This window comes from Pseudorasbora parva, chromosome 3 (assembly GCF_024679245.1).
Source record: "Pseudorasbora parva isolate DD20220531a chromosome 3, ASM2467924v1, whole genome shotgun sequence".
NCBI classification, from domain to species: domain Eukaryota; kingdom Metazoa; phylum Chordata; class Actinopteri; order Cypriniformes; family Gobionidae; genus Pseudorasbora; species Pseudorasbora parva.
In genome coordinates, this window is record NC_090174.1 from 34354388 (window position 1) to 34376054 (window position 21667).

Genomic DNA, 21667 nt, shown 5'->3' on the forward strand with positions numbered 1-21667 from the left:
ATTCTACTGACAGATGACACAAAAAAGATGCAGTATCAACAAGAAAGAAAGCATTTTACACATAATATTTTCTTTTTTTTCACTGTCGGGGTTTCTCGCAAAGCAGTCATGAAATTGAGATTTTTGACACAAAATATTGAAAAACCCTGATACCCTGATATATAGTATTGAATGTGCATCAATTTGAACAATTTTAAAACACTATATCGGAGTTCTGAATCCAATCACATAGCTACAGAAAACTAGCCAACTACCAGAGGCACTTAGTAGGGAGACTGCAGCGAGACACACTGAAGAATAAAGTGAGGATAAAACTCACCGTGACTCTTTCGATGTTGTGGGGACGACCTCTCCATCCTAATCGCTTAAACTCCAGTGGTCCAACTTTACATGTTCATATTCAGGAGGCACAGAAAAGTACCTGCCTCAGCCATTCTAACACCTAAAACCTACTCAAGTCCAACATACACTCACACATTTCCAAAAGGTCAAACCAGAAAAGTATTTATTATCCAAACAGGGCCATAGCAAAGAGTAACGTTTAACAGTCGCTGAGCAGTGGAGTGGGATCTGATTTACTGTGGTGGCGTTATCCTGAGGGGGAGGGGGTGGGGGATTCGGCCCTTCCTGCCCACCCATTTATACCATCTGGTTCCTGAGACCAAATGTTCGGCCCACAAAAACTCCTCCTCCACGTACCACACCACAGTCTTTGCGTGCTTGTGTGCCTCAACATGCAAAATGAGCTCAAGCGCTATAATCCAGAAGGGCTGTCATTAGCCTTATTAGGGTTGTGGGAATGCCCTGAGGGAATGTTAGTTGCTTCATAAAGTTATTAAACTTGGTTAAGTATAACATATCAACCAACTCAAAGGCCAACTGCACACCTGCAATGCTTAAAATTAGGAGTGTGTGCATCATTCTGCTGAATGTAGGGATTTGTGCTATAGACTTAGTAAATTATAGTGAAGTAAATTAAAAAGAACTCCGAAAAAAAGACAGTGGATGACATTAAAGACATAATGACATTGAACGGCTTTTTTATAGATTTTTTTTCCCATCTTCATTTCATGCTGACTGACAAGTAGGGGTGTTTGATTCCAGGTTTTTTGGAGTCGACTCTGATTCCCGACTTCCACTGTTTGGAGTCTATGGAATCGACTCCTCGACTCCATTTACTTTACATCAATACAGGGTTAGAAATCAGACAAAATTGCCGTTGTTACACACTTAAATTATTTCCTTCCAACACAAAGTCCTAAAATCCTCTTATTAAAACCGCACACTTTTAGCGTGGCCATTCAGATTAGTCCAATTTAGTGATTACTCTCATGGCTATCAACATTTCTGTATTACATAACCTAAGAAAAGTCACGAAAAAAGATGATTACTCACATGATCATTGTCTTAATCTCTCTCTCTCTCTCTCTCTCTCTCTCTCTCTCTCTCTCTCTCTCTCTCTCTCTCTCTCTCTCTCTCTCTCTCTCTCTCTCTCTCTCTCTCTCTCTCTCTCTCTCTCTCTCTCTCTCTCTCTCTCTCTCTCTCTCTCTCTCTCTCTCTCTCTCTGCGGATAACGCTTTAAACGAACAAACTTTTGAGTGCTGATCAAGAGTTTTGTGCAAGCAATTTAAGGTCGCGAGACTCGTGACTCTTGTCCCAAATATAGCAGGCTTCATTCAGTGATTAAAACAAATATTATTAATATTAAGTTTTACAGCACATTGAGCGCTCCGAGCGAGCTCTGCTGTGCTAAACATGGAAATTTTGACTGACATGGTAAATAATCACACTTGTGAAAGCAGTGCATTTATCCTTTATTCATGCAATATCTCTTCAGTCAGTACAGTAGCCTACACTTTTAGTAATGTTTCTGTCTAACGTTAAATAAAATGAGGGATGGTATGCTAACTGTATCTTATATAGCTTGCATATAACATTATCTCACGGCTAAACAATTTTACCTCCTACCGACCAAAATCCAACGTACTTCCAGACATGGCTTTTTAGATTATGGAGTTAAAATCTCTTTCTCTGCTGCGGTTGAGTTGGGCTCTGCACTTTCTGCCATCTTCCCTGCAAGACGCGTCCACTTTCAGCAGTGACAGTGCGACTCCTGTGACCTGTCCCTATCCTGAACCCTCAGGCACGCGCTCACTCGCAAGCAGACAGCCACGCCTCTACAACCGCGGCGGGGGATTTTTTTCCGCCTTTTTTTAAAAAATTCGAATATAAATTTTTACCTCACCAGCAGCACCGGCTGGTTCGAAAGCAGGACCGAACCTTTATTGCTTTATTGAACGGTGGAGATCCACTTTTGCGACGCGACTGAAGCGATGTTGTGAAGCTTCCCGTCATTTCTGCGTTCAAATCGGTTCAAATGCAGCGCTGCCTTCCCGGAATGCTGTGATGAATCGTTGAAGTCTCTTGATGTCGCCCCTGGATCGGCTGGATCTGCACCTGAGCGAGTGTTTATGGGCGTGCATTTCCTCTCTCGCACTAGTCACGCGCGCGCACCCTACCGGGAGAAGAGCCCGTACAGCCCATACAAGGACCTTCCGCTCTATTAACGTCAAGCCGAGCCATATTCGAAAAAAACTCTCCGAAACTTGTGAGAAACCGGAAGGAGTATTTTTGACACAGAAATACTCCATCAAACATCCAACATTAGTTTTTGAAACTTTGTCTATGTTTAGGATGGGAATCCAAGTCTTTAACAGTGTAAAAAGCTCAGTATGCATGAAACAGCATTTCACCCCCCCTTTAAGAATAATAATGAACCCACCAATCAAGCAAATTCAACCCCTGAACTGCCGTTAATTCATGCACACGGCCGCACAGACATTCTTAAGCGATTTAAAAGCAAAGTGGAAAAGAGGGACAAACCCCAGCAATAATTAACCAGGGGAAATTTCCTCACGTCACATCCTTAGTAACTATGCACTCAAAACTCTATAGCTTTGAAAAATGACTAAGGAGCAGTTAAAGAGAGTAAGTGAATAATGCTGGTACTCAATTCTGATTGGATCAAAGTTCAGACCGTCTGTATAGTCATTTCCTGTTCCCTGGGATTTGCTGTCATTCCTTCGGTCCTGTGAGAATGAGGGGAGAGGAAAGGAGTGGTGAAGGAGTGGGGGGGAGGACAGACAGTTCAGGAAACAAGGGATCAGACAGGAAAGCACAAAAGAAAATGTCACGGCACAAGAAGGGAAAAAGGGCGTGGCACTGTCGTACATGCATCACTTAGTTTTTGATAGGCCACTTTGATGTCTATCAGACACGCAACACTCCAACAATCACATGCTGTACAAAACTGAAAGAGACCATGAGAAAAAACGAGAGAAGAGAATAAAAGAAAAGAAAAAAATAATCACAAGAGCGAGACAGACAGACGACGTAATAAAAAAGGGGAAATTAATGACAGTGACTCAGCTTTGGCCTCATGATGGATACTAAAAACTCTGAAGCCAATCATCAAATGCTAAAGGCAACATCAGCTTAATAACTGTGACAAATTGCTCAGAAGATGACCGTGACAATCTGTCCCTCTCTCAAACACACTCCGTTACTATACATATGCACGTACGGAGCTTTATCAGCACACACATGGACATACTACACACAGCATTTCCACTTCAAACACTGCATGACAAACACACACACACAAAAAATAGAGCAAACTGAAGTCGAAAGCCACTTCAAAAGCGTCAGACTGCTTCAAACGCACGTGTTTTCTTGTGTGCATTTTTAAGCAGGGTGCTTAACTTGTCGCCAACCCAAAATATTTGCTGCGCGGGTAAAATGAATCCAACAAGAAAATTTAGATTAATTAAATTCATTAAATCAAGAAAAGGGCATCCGATTAAATATACAACATGGACAAAAACACTATTAGTACCGTTAAGGCCTGTTCAACACAAAAGTAAAAAATCTTATTGATTGGCCAGTTTTTTTTGTGTGTGTGTGTGATTTAAAAATAAAGAAAAAAAAGATTAAAACACCAATCCCCTAAAAAAAGTCACAGTGACAGAAAGAATGATAATGAAACAGAATGTGAGAACGTGTTATATGATCAGCTTCCTCTTAGAGAGGTTTGTGGGCTGCTGTTTGCACGTCACTGTTTGTTTGCTTTGTACTTTCATGCCCTTTTGTGTGTCAGTGTGTGTTGTGTTGTGATATGCAGCTCTCACTTAATTTCTTGTAGCAGAGAGTGAAAAACAGTGGTTTCCTCTGTGGTATTTTACAGTCTGTGTACAGATGACAAACATGTTGAGTTCGGCAAAAAAAAAAAACATCACCAAATACACTTTTATTCTCAGGTGTGCCAGACCACTGAGACCTCATCAGACCAATGTGACTGAACAAATATTGACCCACAACAGGTCAAGATCAAACCAGGCCTGCAGCACTCCTGTAAATAACTAACACCTCCGCTACTCAATCGCCCCCAGGTGGCCAGTCCCAGTATACCCACCCCTCCGTGTTTTCTATCAGACGCGAGACAAATGAAAATCAAATTACACTTCAAATATTTTTTTTCCCACAATAAGTTTGTCATTGTAGGCAGTTATCATCACGATTTCATTTCAAGTGTTTTTTTTTTTTATTAGTTTTAGTTAGTTATTTGATGGTATAAAAACGGACGTCATGATTGACAGTTGAGATGTCAATCATGACATTGCGCATTTGTTCCTTAATTTCTCCACAGATTAGTTTGGAAATGAGACTGGATTTGCAGACCGGATGAGGTTACATGAAGGAATGAAGCAACACACTTATGTGTGTAAAAATGTTTTTATATGTGATAGTATTGCATTGCTGCAGATTGTTTGACAAGACATATATTGATTATGTGCATGTGTCCAACTGAACATACCTTTTACCATTGCGATTCTGTGGGCGATTCATTGCTGCTGCCGTTTCCCCACATGCTTTCAAAACAAATGCTTACATGTACTCGCGGGGAGCCAAAGATCAATTAAATATGCAAATCTTATCCAATCCTAACCATGGGCATTTACTTCCAAGTCTTCAATGCGGCTTAGCCATAAAACCCAGCGTTGCAGGAGAGAGCCTCAAAAACAGGATTAAAATAGCCAATAACTTATTCATTATGATGTTTTTGAATGTAAAAACTACACACACGTCATTTAAGATTCTTTGAGGAACATAAAGGTCATATGAAACAGAATTTTTTATAAAACTGTATGAATTAATTCATTTATTTTGATCAATTTAATGCATCCTTTTTAAGTAAAAAAAAAAAACCTTATTATAAAATTATTATATTTTATATAATAATTATATATGCAATATTAATACCCCTTGTTCTTAAGTTTACATTATAAAGCTAATAAAATAATTATTAATGTACAGGGTCATTTATTTGCACATTATATTTTAATTTTATTTAATACATTTTACTATAAGACAAATGAAACATTTGAATGTATTTCTTTCCTAATGCATATCATTATCTTTAAATCCTTAAAAAGGAACTCTCCACTCAAAAAATAGGCTCATGTTCCAAATCTCTTAGAGTTAAACAGTTGAGTTTTACAGTTTTTGAATCCATTCAGCTGATCTCTGTATCTGGCGGTACCACTTTTAGCATAGCTCAGCATATATCATTGAATGGTATTGGTCCATTAGCATCGCTCTCAAAAATGACCAAAGACTTTATTTTTTCTCTTTAAAAGTTCACTATTCTGTAGTTACATCGTGTAATAAGACCAACATAAAATTTAAAGTTTTTATTTTTAGACCAATATAGATAGGAACTATTTTCTCATTACTGCGTAATAATCACAGAACTTTGCGGCCGTACCATGGGTTCAGTGGTCAATGATATTACGCAGCGCCAGATAGGTAACTTCCAATGCGACCGGCACTAAGTTTGTGTCGTTGGAGATAATAGAGAGTTGCATCCGGCAAATTATGTAGTGGATTTACTGTTCGATTAGCCATGGTTCTGTGTGTCGTAAAGAGCTGTGATAGTGAGGCGAAGGTGTATACTACCATCATGTTTCACAGAATACCAACGAAAACAAGGAATGAAAGAATCAGTGGTTGACTGCTCTGAACCATAGATATCAAAACAACGGTAGATTCAAACAAAGAAACTGCGTGTAAACATCTTGCACCAGATGACTATTTGGAAAACAAGGACAGTGTTACCACAGTACAGCGTCTAAAGAATATGGCAAGACAGGGCAAAGTGTATAATCCCCCATGGCTGTAAGTATTACATTATTATTTTTAGTTAGCTTGAACGACCAGATTGAAAAGGACTGCTGTTGTCTTTAGCTAACGTTACCTGTGAATGCAATCACTGAGTGTGGGGGTCTGCGCACAGCTATTTGGTTTATACAGTATATAAATGTTAGTAGTTTTGTTGTAGAGTTCTAGGGCCTCATTTATAAACCTTGCATATGCACAAAAGACGTACGCCGCGCTTAACGCAATAATTGGTATTTATAAAAAGCAAACTTGACAGGAAACTGTGCGGTCCTTCATGCAAGCTCTGACCCAGGCGTACGCACAAAAACGGGTGAAATGAGAAATGGCGACACCGTCGGCAGATGGAAGAAACACGTGAAAGTGTGTGAAACTAGACTGTTGTGTAAAAGAAATGGCAATATATATGAATAACATGAATCTCATGAATAACATGAAGACTTCACAAAGCAAGTCTTACAATTAACAGCCTACACAAACACCCGTTTGATCGATCTGCAGTGTAAATCAAACAAATATTACAACAGAAATGCAAATTAACAAATATTTGCAAAAAGAAAAGTGAAATATGTTCTGCAAAAATATTGGCATGCCATTCATCCTCAAAGCTTAAATAATATGGTAAACAGAACAAAATGTACAAAACTGATATCTGGCGGAGCAGACAACCTATAGATACAATTAGACAGATAGATAATTAGGGAGATTAGATCTGGATGGATGGATGGATGGATGGATGGATGGATGGATGGATGGATGGATGGATGGATGGATGGATGGATGGATGGATGGATGGATGGATGGATGGGTGGATGGGTGGATGGATGGATGGATGGATGGATGGATGGATGGATGGATGGATGGATGGATGGATGGAAGCTTGATGCTTTTTTGCCTCCAAACATTTTTCTCCTCTTTTCCACCTAGCCAACGATAACTTCTACTTGACAGAGTGAAGTTTATGGTTTTGATTTCCTCTCTGTGTTTACCATGATTTCGCAATCCATGAATATTAACTTGTGGGAATTTCACAGTCTATTTATGGGCAACTATTGGCGTAACATGAATCCGCAAAAGCTGTGCTACATTTAGAATTGATTGTGATTTATTAAGGGAAAACTGCATTGGATGTGTATAGAATATTTGCATAGAATATTTCTGTGCGTTTGCACGTCCTAGGTTTCATCCGTACACCACTTCTGATGCAAATCCTACGCAAAGTTTTATAAATAAAGCCCCTGGTGAAGTAGGGTATAGTTTGACTAAAACAGAATATGGAATTGCCAGTATTGTTTATCTGCACTTTCTATGGTACAAAATACTATGTTAGTGATGTAATGTTCTGTGCCGAGTCTCCTGCATTGAAAATAATTTGGCGACCTCCAAAAAAAAAAGCCTTATTTGATCATTTATTGTGATTTATGAGTGATGTAGATGAGAGGGCATGTTAAAGGGGTGGTTCCGTGGTTTTTTTCTAGGCTTGGTTGTGTTTATGGGGCACTGTATAACATGTCTTAATACTTTCTTTTTTTTTTACGCTGTATTTTTACTTATATTTGACCTTTATTCCACACCGCTGTCTCCACTGTCTGAACTGCTCGTTTGCTTCCTGCTTCTATGAAGGTCATCCCTCCGAAAAATGCAACGGTCTTAGATTGGTTACATGGCCAAATGTAGTTTCATGTATTTTTATTGGCTGAAATGCCAAAAACAGTTTGTCTGGAAACGCCACGCCCCTTACCATTACAGGCAGAAGTCACATCTGCGGTGACTAGCAAGGGTTTATGATGTCACCAACCCGGGAAGAAGCTCGTTGTAGTCCAAATCAGTTACTGTTTATGCTTAAGCAGCAACATTACACACTAACTCAAGTTAAAAAAGTGAAATTGCATGCAACTACCCCTTTAACTGAGTGACAGAGAGAAATAGCGGCGTACACATGCACTCACTCTGTCTTCATAATAAGCAGCACTGTCTTAGCAAATTTCAGTCACTTATTAATCAATGTTAATCAAAATCAAATCAAGTTTTAAATAGATAAATATTGAAAGTCTTTGGTCATTTTTTTTTAACGCGATGCTAATGGTCTAATCCGATTCAATGATGTATGCTAAGCTATGCTTAAAGTGCTACCGCCAGATAAAGAGATCGGCTGAATGAATTCAAAAACGGTAAAACTGTTGTGGAGGAAGTGGAGTGTTCCTTTAACACTCATTAATAAAAATATTTAGAGATCAAGCAAATGCCACACTTAGCCAAAAAATATATTAAAAACTGTTAAATCAGCCTTTTCCCCTTCTCTCTTTATTTCTGTAATAGGATAAAAGAAGACCAGGAGATATAGAACAAGGAATTTTTCATGTAGGCCTACTTTTTTTTATGTTGCGACACTAAACGCGTGCTTCCTCTCAGCTGACACTCTATGCTACTACGGTTCTATGACATGAGCATCCACAGGTTCAAACCATAAAGTCACATCAGCACATGACATGCTCACTGCCTGCATTGAAAAGGTTCAATGATCCCAACATTTGAAACTAGTCTGATCTTTACAGTTTGCACATTTGTTTGTGTGTGAATGTGCAATGCACAATGCAATTAATTTTTTCAAAGGGGCTGTTTTTAATTCCACTTTAAACTACTGTGTATCAGATTCTCATTTCTAAAGCAAAGAAGGCGTTTATGAAGGACTCTTTAAAAGACGCCACTCCAAAATAAATAATAATTTAAATCTAAAAGTTAGACAAAACAAAATGATACACTAAATAATAAATTATATCAGTTAATAAAACTTTAGCCTTAAAGTCATTAGGAATACATACATTCACTGATAAACATGATTCTCACATGGTCATCAAACAATCACATGAAAGAGGAATTTGCAAATTCTCTGTGACCTCTGAAACTCCTCAGTTTAATGTCCAAAATCCCCTCCAACATGAAAAACACACCCCTGTCATCTGAGCAAACAATTCACAAGGCACAAGGCAACTATTTCTAAGGACAGTGGACTTCCAAAACGGGGTAATAGCAGCAACTGTAAAACTAATTAAAATAATCAAACTCTCTATAGAAATTGGACACAAGCACTGTCATGTGTGTAATGAGATCAGCAGAAAGTTGCCTCATAAATAATAAAAACTAGAATAGAAGTTCTTATAAAACCAAATATGAGAACAGATGTGTCAGTAATGTTAATTGAAGGGGATTTCAGATTCCCTCACACTCTTTCTTTCTCCAGATAAAAGCTTTGTGGAAACCAAAATTGGTAATTAGCAGAGCTATGTTAATGTATATTTATTCACAGTGACTGTCTCAAAACCTACTGAGGTACCAACCTACACAGCACTTCGTGCAGCAGCCATCATAGATAGCTCATTATGTATTGCGACACAACCCGTGTAAACTCGAGGATAGTAGTGTACTGTAAACTGATCGCTCACTCACACCTAGCTCTTTGTGCGTGCGGCTGTTGGCCTCTAACAAATGAATAGATCTTTTATTTCAGCTGCATGCAAAAACGTGGCAGCGCGTGCACACTCAAATGGCCTTATTATACATCCTGAGAACCACGGTTTTCGTTTCTACCAACAAAATAAAAAAATAAAATAAAAAAGTAGCAACTTTGTATTAGCCGGCTGTCATAAAAAATAAATAAATTGAAGAGAGAAAAAAATATATCTAACATCTAAAGAGATTTGTTACACAGAAGTAATCAATAACCTTATGATATTGGCGGAAACCATGGTTACCACGGTAAATTTCAGAGGGTTCAGCAATGAAAGGAAACCTCAAGGGTTCGTTTCATTATTGCAACCGAGCCAATGATACACAGAAAAAAATCGATTATACAATATTTCATTCACGTTAGATATTTCATGATGTAACACACATTTGTAATTTATAATTAAAGGAAACACTTTCCTACAGAAAGCATACTTGGACAGCTTTCGAGCCCTTTTGGAGGTTTAGAATGGACTGACTGTAAAAAAAAATCACACTCCCTGCAAAAACAATCGTTTGTCTGAATAACTTACCCGCTATTTGCCGCTGTTTGGCCTTCCTCCGCAGTAAAGTCAGGGCTCTGTGTGTAGATTCTCTGAACTGTGAAGTTAGAGATCGCGACTGTGGGCCACTGCAGCTTTTATCCATATCCAAACTCTCCTGACTTCTGAACCCAACTTTTAACCCTGGACTTCTTCTTTCGGAGACACTTAGTGCGCTCGAGGTCTTAATCCTGACACTGAGCTGTGGTTATCCAGGCTGCTTCTTCATTGTGGTAGCGTTATCGTTTCATTTCTTAAAAACTCTCATTAAAAGGACTTTCCGTGGTGTGAACGCTGCCGTGTAACCATTCAAACCGCTAAGCATCACGGGACATGAAGTCTCTTTACGTGTGCGACTTTTGACTGTACTGGTAGTTTCCGTTGTGACGCCTATCGGACTGAACTGTATGATGTGTATTGTAGCCTACGTCTTTTTTATGTTTCGTCTTGCAAAGGGACACGTTAAATGCATACAGGTCAAGTCCATTAATTTTAAACATAAATTGTTGTCTATTATTTAGCCTACCAGAAATAACAAGACTGACTCAAAATGTTGTGCTATGGACAAAAAAAATTAAATAACCTAAACGTTTAAACTATTTTGCATTGATCAAGCGATAATGTGTCCCATAACATGTAAAAAAAAAAAAAAAAAAAATTCCCCTTAAAACTAATTATTTCACACCCGCATGTCTTATTTTCCTTATCTTATTAAAAACTCACAACAAAATAATACAGTATTTAAATAGCTCAGCCTGATGCTTCTGCCATTGTAGACTGATACTTCTTTCTGACTTTGATCTGAATGACAGTGTAAATATACAAAGTAAATATCTCACACTTATGGTATGATTGACCAACTATGTGACTAAATAAAGATCTAATCTAAAGATCAATGGGAAGAACATTTCTAAAGTTTGTTCACATGCCAGAGATTGAACAGTGTTGAGATAAAGCAATCACATTGAGTGCATAACCATTAAGAGGATAAGGCTATTAAAAACAAGCTCACCCATGAGGACTTAAGATGGCCTGTCTGTGTGTGTAATTTACACCTGTCTGTGTGTCTGTTTGCTGAGCTTATTCATTTGCATTTATGGGGATCCATGCAAGCTAGGATGAACTACAAAGCATTCAGAGTCAAATAAAACATTATTTTAATGTTCCCATAAAGATCAGAAGGCAATTATCCACATAAAACATCATATAAATATAAAGCTATAACTTTTTATTTATAGATTCATTCAAGCACTTTCAGAGAGTGGCTCCTAAAATGGCACACATAAGGAACCCTTGTGCCCCACAGTCTGTGGTGAATATTTATACATTAGATATCTACCATGCCATCTGAGGTGTGTTATAAATAGTATGATCTACTTTCTGTGTCACGTGATTCTACCATTACTTTCCTAAACTGCATCTGGGTGACAGTAGATGACTGCACAGAGAGGGTAGAGGTCAAGGAGTTTTAGCAGAACAGCTCAAACTATAGATTATGAAATATCATGAAAGTAATGTCAGAGACAGTGATATAGCAGAGACACAGTTAAAAATAGAACCATTCTTTAGGCAGTTTCAGGTTGAACATTCTACAACCCCAAATCAGAAAAAGTTGGGACAGTATGGAATATGCAAATAAAATAAAAAAAGAAGTGATTTCTAAAATTACTTTGACTTGTATTTCATTGCAGACAATATGAACACAAAATATTTCATGTTTTGTCTGGTCAACTTCATGTCATTTGTAAATATGCATCCTTTCCTGTCATTCAGACCTGCAACACATTTCAAAAAAAGTTGGGACAGTAAAGCATTTACCACTTTGTAATGTTGCCATTCCTTTTCACAACACTTAAAAGACGTTTAGGGACTGAAGACACCAAGTGATGAAGTGTTTCAGGTGTAATATTGTCCCATTCTTCCTGCAAACAAGTCTTAAGGTGGGCAACAGTATGGGGTCTTCGTTGTCGCATTTTGCGCTTCAAAATGCGCCACACATTCTCTATTGGAGACAGGTCGGGACTGCAGGCAGGCAAGTCTTGTAATGTGTGCAGAATGTGGTTTTGCATTGTCTTGTTGAAATATGCATGGACGTCCCTGGAAAAGATATCTTCTTGAAGGCAGCATATTATGCTCCAAAATCTCTATGTACTTTTCAGCATTAATGGTGCCTTCACAGAAGTGCAAGTTACCTTTGCCAAGGGCACTGACACAACCCCATACCATGACAGACCCTGGCTTTTGGACTTGTTCCTGGTAACAGTCTGGATGATCCTTTTCTTCTTTGGTCCGGAGCACACGGCGTCCATTCCTCCCAAAAAATACCTGAAATACTGATTCATCTGACCACAGTACACATTTCCACTGTGTGATGGTCCATCCCAGATGCCTCTGAGCACAGAGAAGTCGACGGCGCTTCTGGACACTGTTAACATAAGGCTTCCTTTTGGCACAGTACAGTTTTAACTGGCATTTGTGGATGTAACTACGTATTGTGGTACTTGACAAAGGTTTGCCAAAGTAGTCCTGAGCCCATGTGGTGATATCGCTTATAGATGAATGACGATTCTTGATGCAGTGCCGCCTGAGGGATCGGAGATCACGGTTGTTCAGCTTAGGCTTGCGACCTTGTCCTTTACGCACTGAAATTCCTCCAGATTCCTTGAATCTTGTAATTATGTTATGCACTGTTGAATGTGAAATATCCAAATCTCTTCCTATCTTTCTTTGAGGAACATTATTTTTAAACATTTCAACAATTTTCTCACGTATTTGTTGGCAAACTGGCGATCCTCGGCCCATCTTTGCTCCTAAATGATTAGATCTTGGATGCTGCTTTTGTACCAAATCATAATTTCAATCACCTGTTGACATCACCTGTTTCAAATCACATCATTATTTAACCCTTTTACCCCATTACTAGCCCTTAATTGCTCCTGTCCCAACTTTTTTTGAAATATTTTGCAGGTCTGAATGACAGGAAAGGATGCATATTTACAAATGACATGAAGCTGACCAGACAAAACATGAAATATTTTGTGTTCATATTGTCTGCAATGAAATACAAGTCAAAGTAAATTTAGAAATCACTACTTTCTTTTTTTTATTTGCGTTTTCCATACTGTCCCAACTTTTTCTGATTTGGGGTTGTAAATAATGTACTCTAGCAGTCTTTTTCTAAGTGCTCTTACAGCTGCCATAGTGATGTGGTTAGGAGTAAAGCCATTGAGCTATAATACAATCTCACATCCTTACCTGAGCGCTGGACACGACAGCAGGTCAGCTTCTGAAAGATCAGGGAAAATGTTGCAATCATTTTTGATGAGATCTAACCACAACAATATCTCTGTCTGATTACTTGGTGCTTCAGCATCACCTTGATAAAATAAACCCTGAAGTACATTTTTTACACTGCTATACAGACTTTTCTGCAGACTAAATTCAACACCAAATTATAAGGACAGTATATATTGAGCAAAAATAAATAAATCAGAAATTACTGTTTCAGATCATTTCTATTGACTACGTTCTATGCAGTTTCTACAAAAATATTAAGCAGCACAATTGCTGTCAGCATTTTTAATAATTAGAAATGTTTCTTGAGCTTCAAATCAGAATATTTTAATGATTTCTGAAGGGTCATGTGACACTGAAGACTGGAGTAATGATGCTGAGAACAGCTTTGCCATCACAGGAATAAATTATATTTTAAAATATATTATAGAAAGCTTAGTATAATACTTTTAAAAACATTTTGGGAAAAAATGTATATATATATATATATATATATATATATATATATATATATATATATATATATATATATATATATATATATATATATATATATATATATATATATATATATATAATGTAATTTGTAAATAATGACATGATGTCATTTTAGGTTGAGTTTTCAAATCTTCTGTTATTAAAGGAAAATGTTATGATGGTAGCAGGGTTTTTGAGTAAACCACTGAATCAAAGTGTCTCCAGTAATTTCAGTTGAACAGACATTCCACTGTATCCTAAGTCTGCAACGGAAAAAAGTAAATATATCAGGCTCTCTCACTTAGGAACGTTGTGATGTCATGGGTTTTGCAGTGTAGCCTATTGGCTGAGCAATGCGGCAAGGCTGAAAGGGTGCTTTTTAAAAAAGACGTTGCCCTGGTAACAGAATTTTGGCTGGCTCTCATATGGGCAGCCAGTGAGTAAGTCCAGTTCAGCAAATGATAATTTCCTACGCCCACTGCATCAGCCCAAACACTTACATATGCGCCACAAGTGCCTTCTAACAACTATTCACACAGTATGCTACAAAACATTCCTTTTCAAAAACGAAAACATTTACCCTTAACTGACAATCATAAACTTTTGAGAGTTGTTTCCTTTACACAGAAAGTACTGTGATGCCAGTATGCTATCATATGGCATGCTTTTCAAATAAAACCATGTCCTAAAATGCCTACAAACATGGTAACATCATGGAAACTTCTTTAATAGACCTAGACAACTGTCATTCAAAGCATGACTTTTTAAATCTACTTTGTGTTTTGTGTATCTTTCTTTCTCTCACTCTGTCTCTCTCTGTCTTACCTTAGCCTGGTTGACGAGTGCTCTTAGACAGTTGAAAAAAGCCATGTTTACAGCAGGTACCCAACACTATGAGGGCCAGGTTCAAAGGGTCAAGGGTGAACAGTCATGAAGGTTGCCGTGTTGGAGCCTATGCAGATTAACGGTTCTCTGAGAATCTGATGGTCCGGAGCTCAACAGCTTGAAGAGGCAGATGGGGAGGGGCCACAAGGCCATATTTCAGCTGGCCAAGAAGAGAGATTCTCAGCATACCACTGTAGCTAGCGCTAAAAGCTAACACACAGAGGGAAAAGCATAGAAGCCCAGCCGGATGTGCTGTCAGACCAGAGAACTCGCAGGGCATATAACACACTTTAAAGGGAACACTCATAATTTCATTCCATCCTCCTATTATTTTCTTCCTTCAGTGAAATACAATAGATGATGCTAGCCAGAATTAGCCACTCTTATATTTACTTGTATATTTCCTATTAATCCCAAGGATGATAGATCACCCAAAAATGAAAATGAACGCATAATTTACTCACCCTCAAGCCAAAATAAATGAAGCAAATCAATGGGTTTGTGTAAGAAAAATAAGTAAATAAGTAAATTTACTTTAATAAGTAAAATATCTAGCCTGCAGCAGACTGTCCATAAGTTTTTTTTTAAATACATTTTTATAAACTCAAGTAGGAAACAATTACATATGTGACCACTGACTGGTGTAACATCTACTGTAAATCGCAATAAACACTATGAGCGTAACGTGTGCGAGTGCATATGACAACATTAAGTTGTTTAAATCATAAAAAAGATTAAGCCAGTTTCTGTTTCCCAGATGCCTGTCTATACTGCACATTTTGGTTGTCTCCCCAACTGTTCATTCGTAGAGGCTCCAAGACCACAAATGGGTGTATCAGATAAGAGAGACATCATTTAGGGTTCCTTTGGTGGGGAAACTCTGCATTATATACCACAAATAAAAATGTAGGTGCCTGCGATGGCATGAACACAAAACCACCTTAAAATCAAAAAAACGATGACACATTAAAACATGAAAGAGATTTGACACCTCAGTTCTGTTCCTGGCTATTATATTAGATCCCTACAGGCAAACAAACACACATCTGTTTAGTCATCAAGCTCTATTGAGAACCTACACCCACTCTTGTTATGTATCAAAAAAACAGAAAACAAACACCAACAGTGTTTTCAATCTCCCACTTGAGCATGCCAGAGATCACACACACACAGACACTCCTTTACACAGGCCTACGCGTACAGTATAGGAATGTGTCCCTGAGTCCTGTAAGCACCACCGTCAGCAGATTTTCCTCTAACTCGTTTAAGATAGAAGTCTTGTGTCTCATTCTGCTAATTTAAAGTAATTTCAGTAATGTCTCGTTCTGCTCAGTTAAAGTCATTTGGGCACTATTCTCTATTTATCACCACACAGTCGTGACCAATAGTGAACCAAGATTTCACTCATTGCATTAAACTCCCTTCAGCAACCTGATGTACAGTATATACCTTCTTCAAATACACCACTGTTGACTCAGGCCTGCATGGCTTGGTTCTTGTGGGGAATTAACCAGAAGAAAAAAAATCCCATCAATGTGTGCAATCAGTTAGCTAAATTCAGTAATCTTCTTCTTCTTCTTCTTTCGGCTGTTCCCTTTAGTGGTCGCCACAGCGAATCATCTGCCTCCATCTAATCCTATCCCATGTATCCTCTTCTCTCAGACCAACTACCTTCATGTCCTTCTTTGACTACATCCATAAACCTCCTCTTTGGTCTTCCTCTTGACCTCCTGCCTGGCAGCTCTAACCTCAGCATCCTTTTACCAATATATACATTCTCCTTCTTCTGAACATGTCCAAACCATCTCAACCTCGTCTCCCTTGTCTCCAAAACATCTCACATGTTCTGTCCCTTTGATGTACTCATTCCTGATCCCATCCATCCTCGTCACTCCCAAAGAGAACCTCAACATCTTCAGCTCTGCTACCTCTAGCTCTTCCTCCTGTCTTTTCCTCAGTCCAACTGTCTCCAAACCATACGACATCGCTGGTCTCACTACTGTCCTGTACACCTTTCGTTTCATTCTTGCTGGCACTCTTTTATCACACAACAGACCTTTCACTTTTCTCCACCCATTCCAACCTGCCTGCACACGCCTCTTCACCTCTTTCCACACTCCCCATTGCTCTGGACTGTTGACCCTAAGTACTTAAAATCCTGCACATTCTTTACCTCTTCTCCCTGTAACCTCAATGTTCCACTTGGTTCCCTCTCATTCACACACATGTATTCTGTCTTGCTACGACTAACCTTCATTCCTCTCCTCTCCAGAGCAAACCTCCACCTCTCTAGACTTTCCTCCACCTGCTCCCTGCTCTCACTACAGATCACAAAGTCATCCGCAAACTTCAAAGTCCATGGAGATTCCTGTCTGACCCAATCTGTCAGCCTGTCCATCACCACCGCAAACAAAAAGGGGCTCAGAAGAGATCCTTTATGCAGTCCCACCTTCACCGCGAAGTCCTCTGTCTCACCTACGGCACACCTTACGACTGTCCTACTGCTCTCACATATCCTGTACGACTCTAAAATACTTCTCTGCCACTCCAGACCTCCTCATACAATACCACAGCTCCTCTCTTGGCACTCTGTGCTTTCTCTAAATCTACAAAGACACAATGCAGCTCTTTCTGACCTTCTCTGTACTTCTCCATTCACATTCTCAAAGCAAATAATGCATCTGTAGTGCTCTTTCTTGGCATGAAACCATACTGCTGCTCACAAATGTCCTCTTCTCCCCTTAGCCTTGCTTCCACTACTCTTTCCCACAACTTTATTGTGGGCTCATCAGCTTAATACCTCTGTAGTTTCCACAACTGTCCACATCTCCCTTGTTCTTAAAAATTGGCACCAAACCACTTCTCCTCCTTTCCTCAGGCATCCTCTCACTCTCTAAAACCTCGTTGAACAACCTAGTTAAAAACTCTACTGTCATCTCTCCTAGACACTTCCATACCTCCACTGGTATGTCATCAGGACCAACTGCCTTTCCTCTCTTCATTCTCTTCAAAGCTCTCCTAACTTCACCCTTGCTAATACTTTCTACTTCCTGGTCAACAATAGTTGCCTCTACAACTCTTCTCTCCCTGTCATTTTCCTCATTCATCAGTTCCTCAAAGTACTCCTTCCACCTTTCCCTCACCCTCCTGTCACCTGTCAAAAAATTTCTCTATCCATCTTAAATCACTCTAACCTGCTGCACATCCTTTCCATCTCTATCCCTCTGCCTCGCCAACCGATACACATCCCTCTCACATTCCTTACTATCAAACCTTGCATACATGTCCTCCTACGCTTTCTGTTTGGCCTTTGCCACCTCTATCTTAACCTTACGCTGCATCACCCTATATTTCTGTCTACTTTTCTCTGTTGGCTCACTGTCCCACTTCTTCCTAGCTAGCCTCTTCCTCTGGACACTCTCCTGGACTTCCTCATTCCACCACCAAGTCTCCTTGTCTTCTTTCCTCCTTCCATATGACACACCTAGCACCTTTCTACCTGTCTCCCTGATCACTTTGGCTGTAGCAGTCCAGTCATCTGGAAGCCCTTCTTGACCACCTAAAGCTTGTCTCAACTCCTCCCTGAAAACCACACAGCACTCTTCCTTTTCCAACTTCCACCACTTTGTCTTCTGCTCTGCCTTTACTCTGTTTATCTTCCTCACCACCATCCTATGCTGTCTAGCTACACTGTCACCTACCACCACTTTACAATCGCTAATTTCCATCAGATTACAACGTCTACATAAGATATAGTCCACTTGTGTGCTCCTGCCACCACTCTTATATGTCACCCTGTGTTCCTGCCTCTTCTGTGTTCACCACAGCCATCTCCATAATTTTAGCAAAGTCTACCAACCATTGTTCTTCTGAGTTCCTTTCCTGAAGACCAAACCTCCCCATCACTTCCTCGTCCCCACTATTCCCTTCCCCAACATGTCCATTCAAATCTGCCCCATCACTACCCTCTGGAAACAGTCTGCATCACTTCCTCCAACTCGCTCCAGAATCTGTCTCTCATCTTGCTTACAACCTACCCGTGAAGCATAATTTCAGTAATAAAGATGTTAAATGTCCTTGGTTATTTTTTGATGCAGTCATCCTTAATAAAAGCCTATAGGAACAAAAAACATAATTTCCATACAAAGTCATTTGTAAGTAGTATAGTTTAGTTTAGTAAACATTAATTTCCCCCCTTAAGGGTGATTTGTTACAGCATGGAGACAAAGACAGACAACACAACATTAATAATGCACACTTTAAAAGGAAACTACAGTTTAAATTGAGAACATTTATAGCACATGGAACAAATAAAATGTGTCATAAATCATGAAGCGGGTGAGACTTAGAAAAAGGTCAGAAAAAAGGTACATTGCTGTCACTGGAGCGGCACCCGGCCCAAGGTACAAAGCCGTACCTTACAAAAGGTACTACTATGTACATTTAAGGTACTAATTCATACTCTTAGAGTACTGATATGTACTTTTTAAGGTACTAATATGTACCATTTAGGGTGAGTAAGGTACAAAGATGTACTCAATGACAGCACTGTGCCTTTAATGTGATTCGCTTGACCTGCATATAACTAGTAAGAATTACAATTATTGTACGAATTACAATTATTTGCAACTTTTTGTTTGACTTTCAAAGAGTCAAACCAAAAGATGAATGAAAATGTTCAATCAATTCAGTATATGCCTTGTAAAACACAGTCAATAATGTCCTGTCAATATTAAATTTGGCAAACTTCCTATGACAAAAGAGTCTTTGCTGACTCATCTTACTCAATCAGTATTCTCTGCACATTTGAATGCTGTGCTGACAATGTCACCTTGCAATATCCCATCAAAAAACAACAATGATCGACATAATTATTTCATCATCCACTAGTGGGAAAAGAAAACATATTTAAAATACACTTATTTCACTAAGTATACTGCAAATCCCTGACTTACTGATATAAACATTATTATTAAACTTTATTTGGAGTACTTCTTTATTGCACAATGCATATTTCATAATATTAAGCATAAATATGTTTTAATATCACTATAATTAAAAATAGTGTGATCTTTGTATAATATCAGTCTTTAAATGCAAGATATTTAAAGTGTATACTTGCAATAGTTTAGCACAATCAAATAGCACAATCAAATATATCCTTTGGAACTTTTTGGATAACTAAAGTGTAATTGCAGGGCATTATATTACAGTTTTTCTCAATTGCTAAAACACTATTTCTGAAACCTTGCTCCATTTTCTGAAACCATTAAACACAAAACCTCCTCTTCAAGCACTATTCATAAACCTCTGACTCCTCTTACAAAATGAAACATTTGCCTCAAAACAGTTTTACCTGTGTTCAAAATCAAACACTGCTCTCAAATCATAAACTAAGTGATCAAAATGATAAACACTATCAAGCAATCAGTAAACAATACAGCAAAAAATAGAAAACACATTCAAAACATAGTTCTCAGGGAGAAGTACATTTTTAATCTCAACAAATTTCATATTTTTCTGTCATTGTCTTTTGATGAATGAAAACATGTTCATCAGTCATCATGATTTTTACAGTATTGTACTCTGCATCTCACAAACATGTCCTTTGTCTCTGTGATACTGTAATACTTGTTCTTTGTTGATATGAACCTGCAACCAGTCAAAATCTTTAGAGCAGTCTACTGTTACAGTTTTTGACCGTTGCTTGAACACTATAGACCCATGCTTAGACTAAAGTAACACAACTTGATGCCTTTATGCAACACACTTGGTACTACATACACTCTATATCATACTTAAGACACTTTGTTCAAAAATGAAATCTCAGAGTGCCATTTGGAAAGCACATGTATCCAAAATACAATACACATCGTGTAATTGCAACCACTCAAATATACCTGAAGGCACTTACTTGCAAAACAGAACACCAATCAGCCAACCACAAATAGGCCTCAGTTAAGCCATTTTGAGAACTTTGCATTGAGAGAGAGAGAGAGATGGTCAAAGAGACTATACACAGCAGAACAATATTTCAGATGATATTAGAGCATTGGTGGTTGATGTGGTATGGCTCTGACAGTGAGGGAAGCTGGGCAGAGAGTCCACACACATCTAAGCCGGTTCACAGTTGCATCCATCATAAGGACATTCAGATTGGAAAACAGCATCTCTCCATTCCAGACGGTATCTATCTACATACAGTACCGTATCACACTACTGTGTTGCTAGTTGGCTAGTCCTCCTTACATTGTAGTTTTGTGGAACATACAGTACTGTACATAGCACTGTACCATTGAGATTGTACTGTAGTGTACTGAAGTATAGTACTGTGATGTACAGTATTATGTCATTTGTAACATTTCAGTACTTTCATTTTTGATTGTTGTGAAAACCTTTGTTGGAAAAAAGAACAGAAACTGTAAGTGTTGCATTGCTTCACAGAATGCTAACTGATGAACTGAATAAAAACAGTGAAAATTAAAGACTACTGTGTTTTATATAAAGTAGACTAGTGTGTCCCCCCTGATCTGAAAGTGTATTCAGGTGTAAGTGTGTTAAGTGTGTGAGACTGTTAAGAGTTTAGAACAATTATCTGGAGTATAGGTAAACGCTTTTTAGCGATTGAAAAAAACTGTAATATTCACTCATTCCACTTTATCAATCAGAAAGAAATTACTAATCACAATTCCTTTATTATTTGCGAGCTTCTTAAAATTCATTCTGAATGA

General features: G+C 38.5%; 1 protein-coding gene across 4 annotated transcripts in view; it reads right to left on the reverse strand.

The window, feature by feature from the left end:
* stard8 (StAR related lipid transfer domain containing 8) overlaps positions 1-15063 on the reverse strand; it is an 82873-nt gene extending 67810 nt beyond the window's left edge. For 2 of the 4 annotated variants that reach the window (XM_067438583.1, XM_067438582.1), the window contains exon 1: positions 10272-10608. In XM_067438583.1, coding sequence (XP_067294684.1) covers positions 10272-10386 — 115 coding nt within the window. In that variant the 5' untranslated portion in view covers positions 10387-10608. Of the gene's footprint in view, positions 1-319; positions 589-10271; positions 10609-13535; positions 13567-14876 lie in introns of those variants that run through there. The other 2 variants (XM_067438584.1, XM_067438585.1) reach the window with 2 other exon arrangements.
* Positions 15064-21667: the final 6604 nt, after the last annotated feature.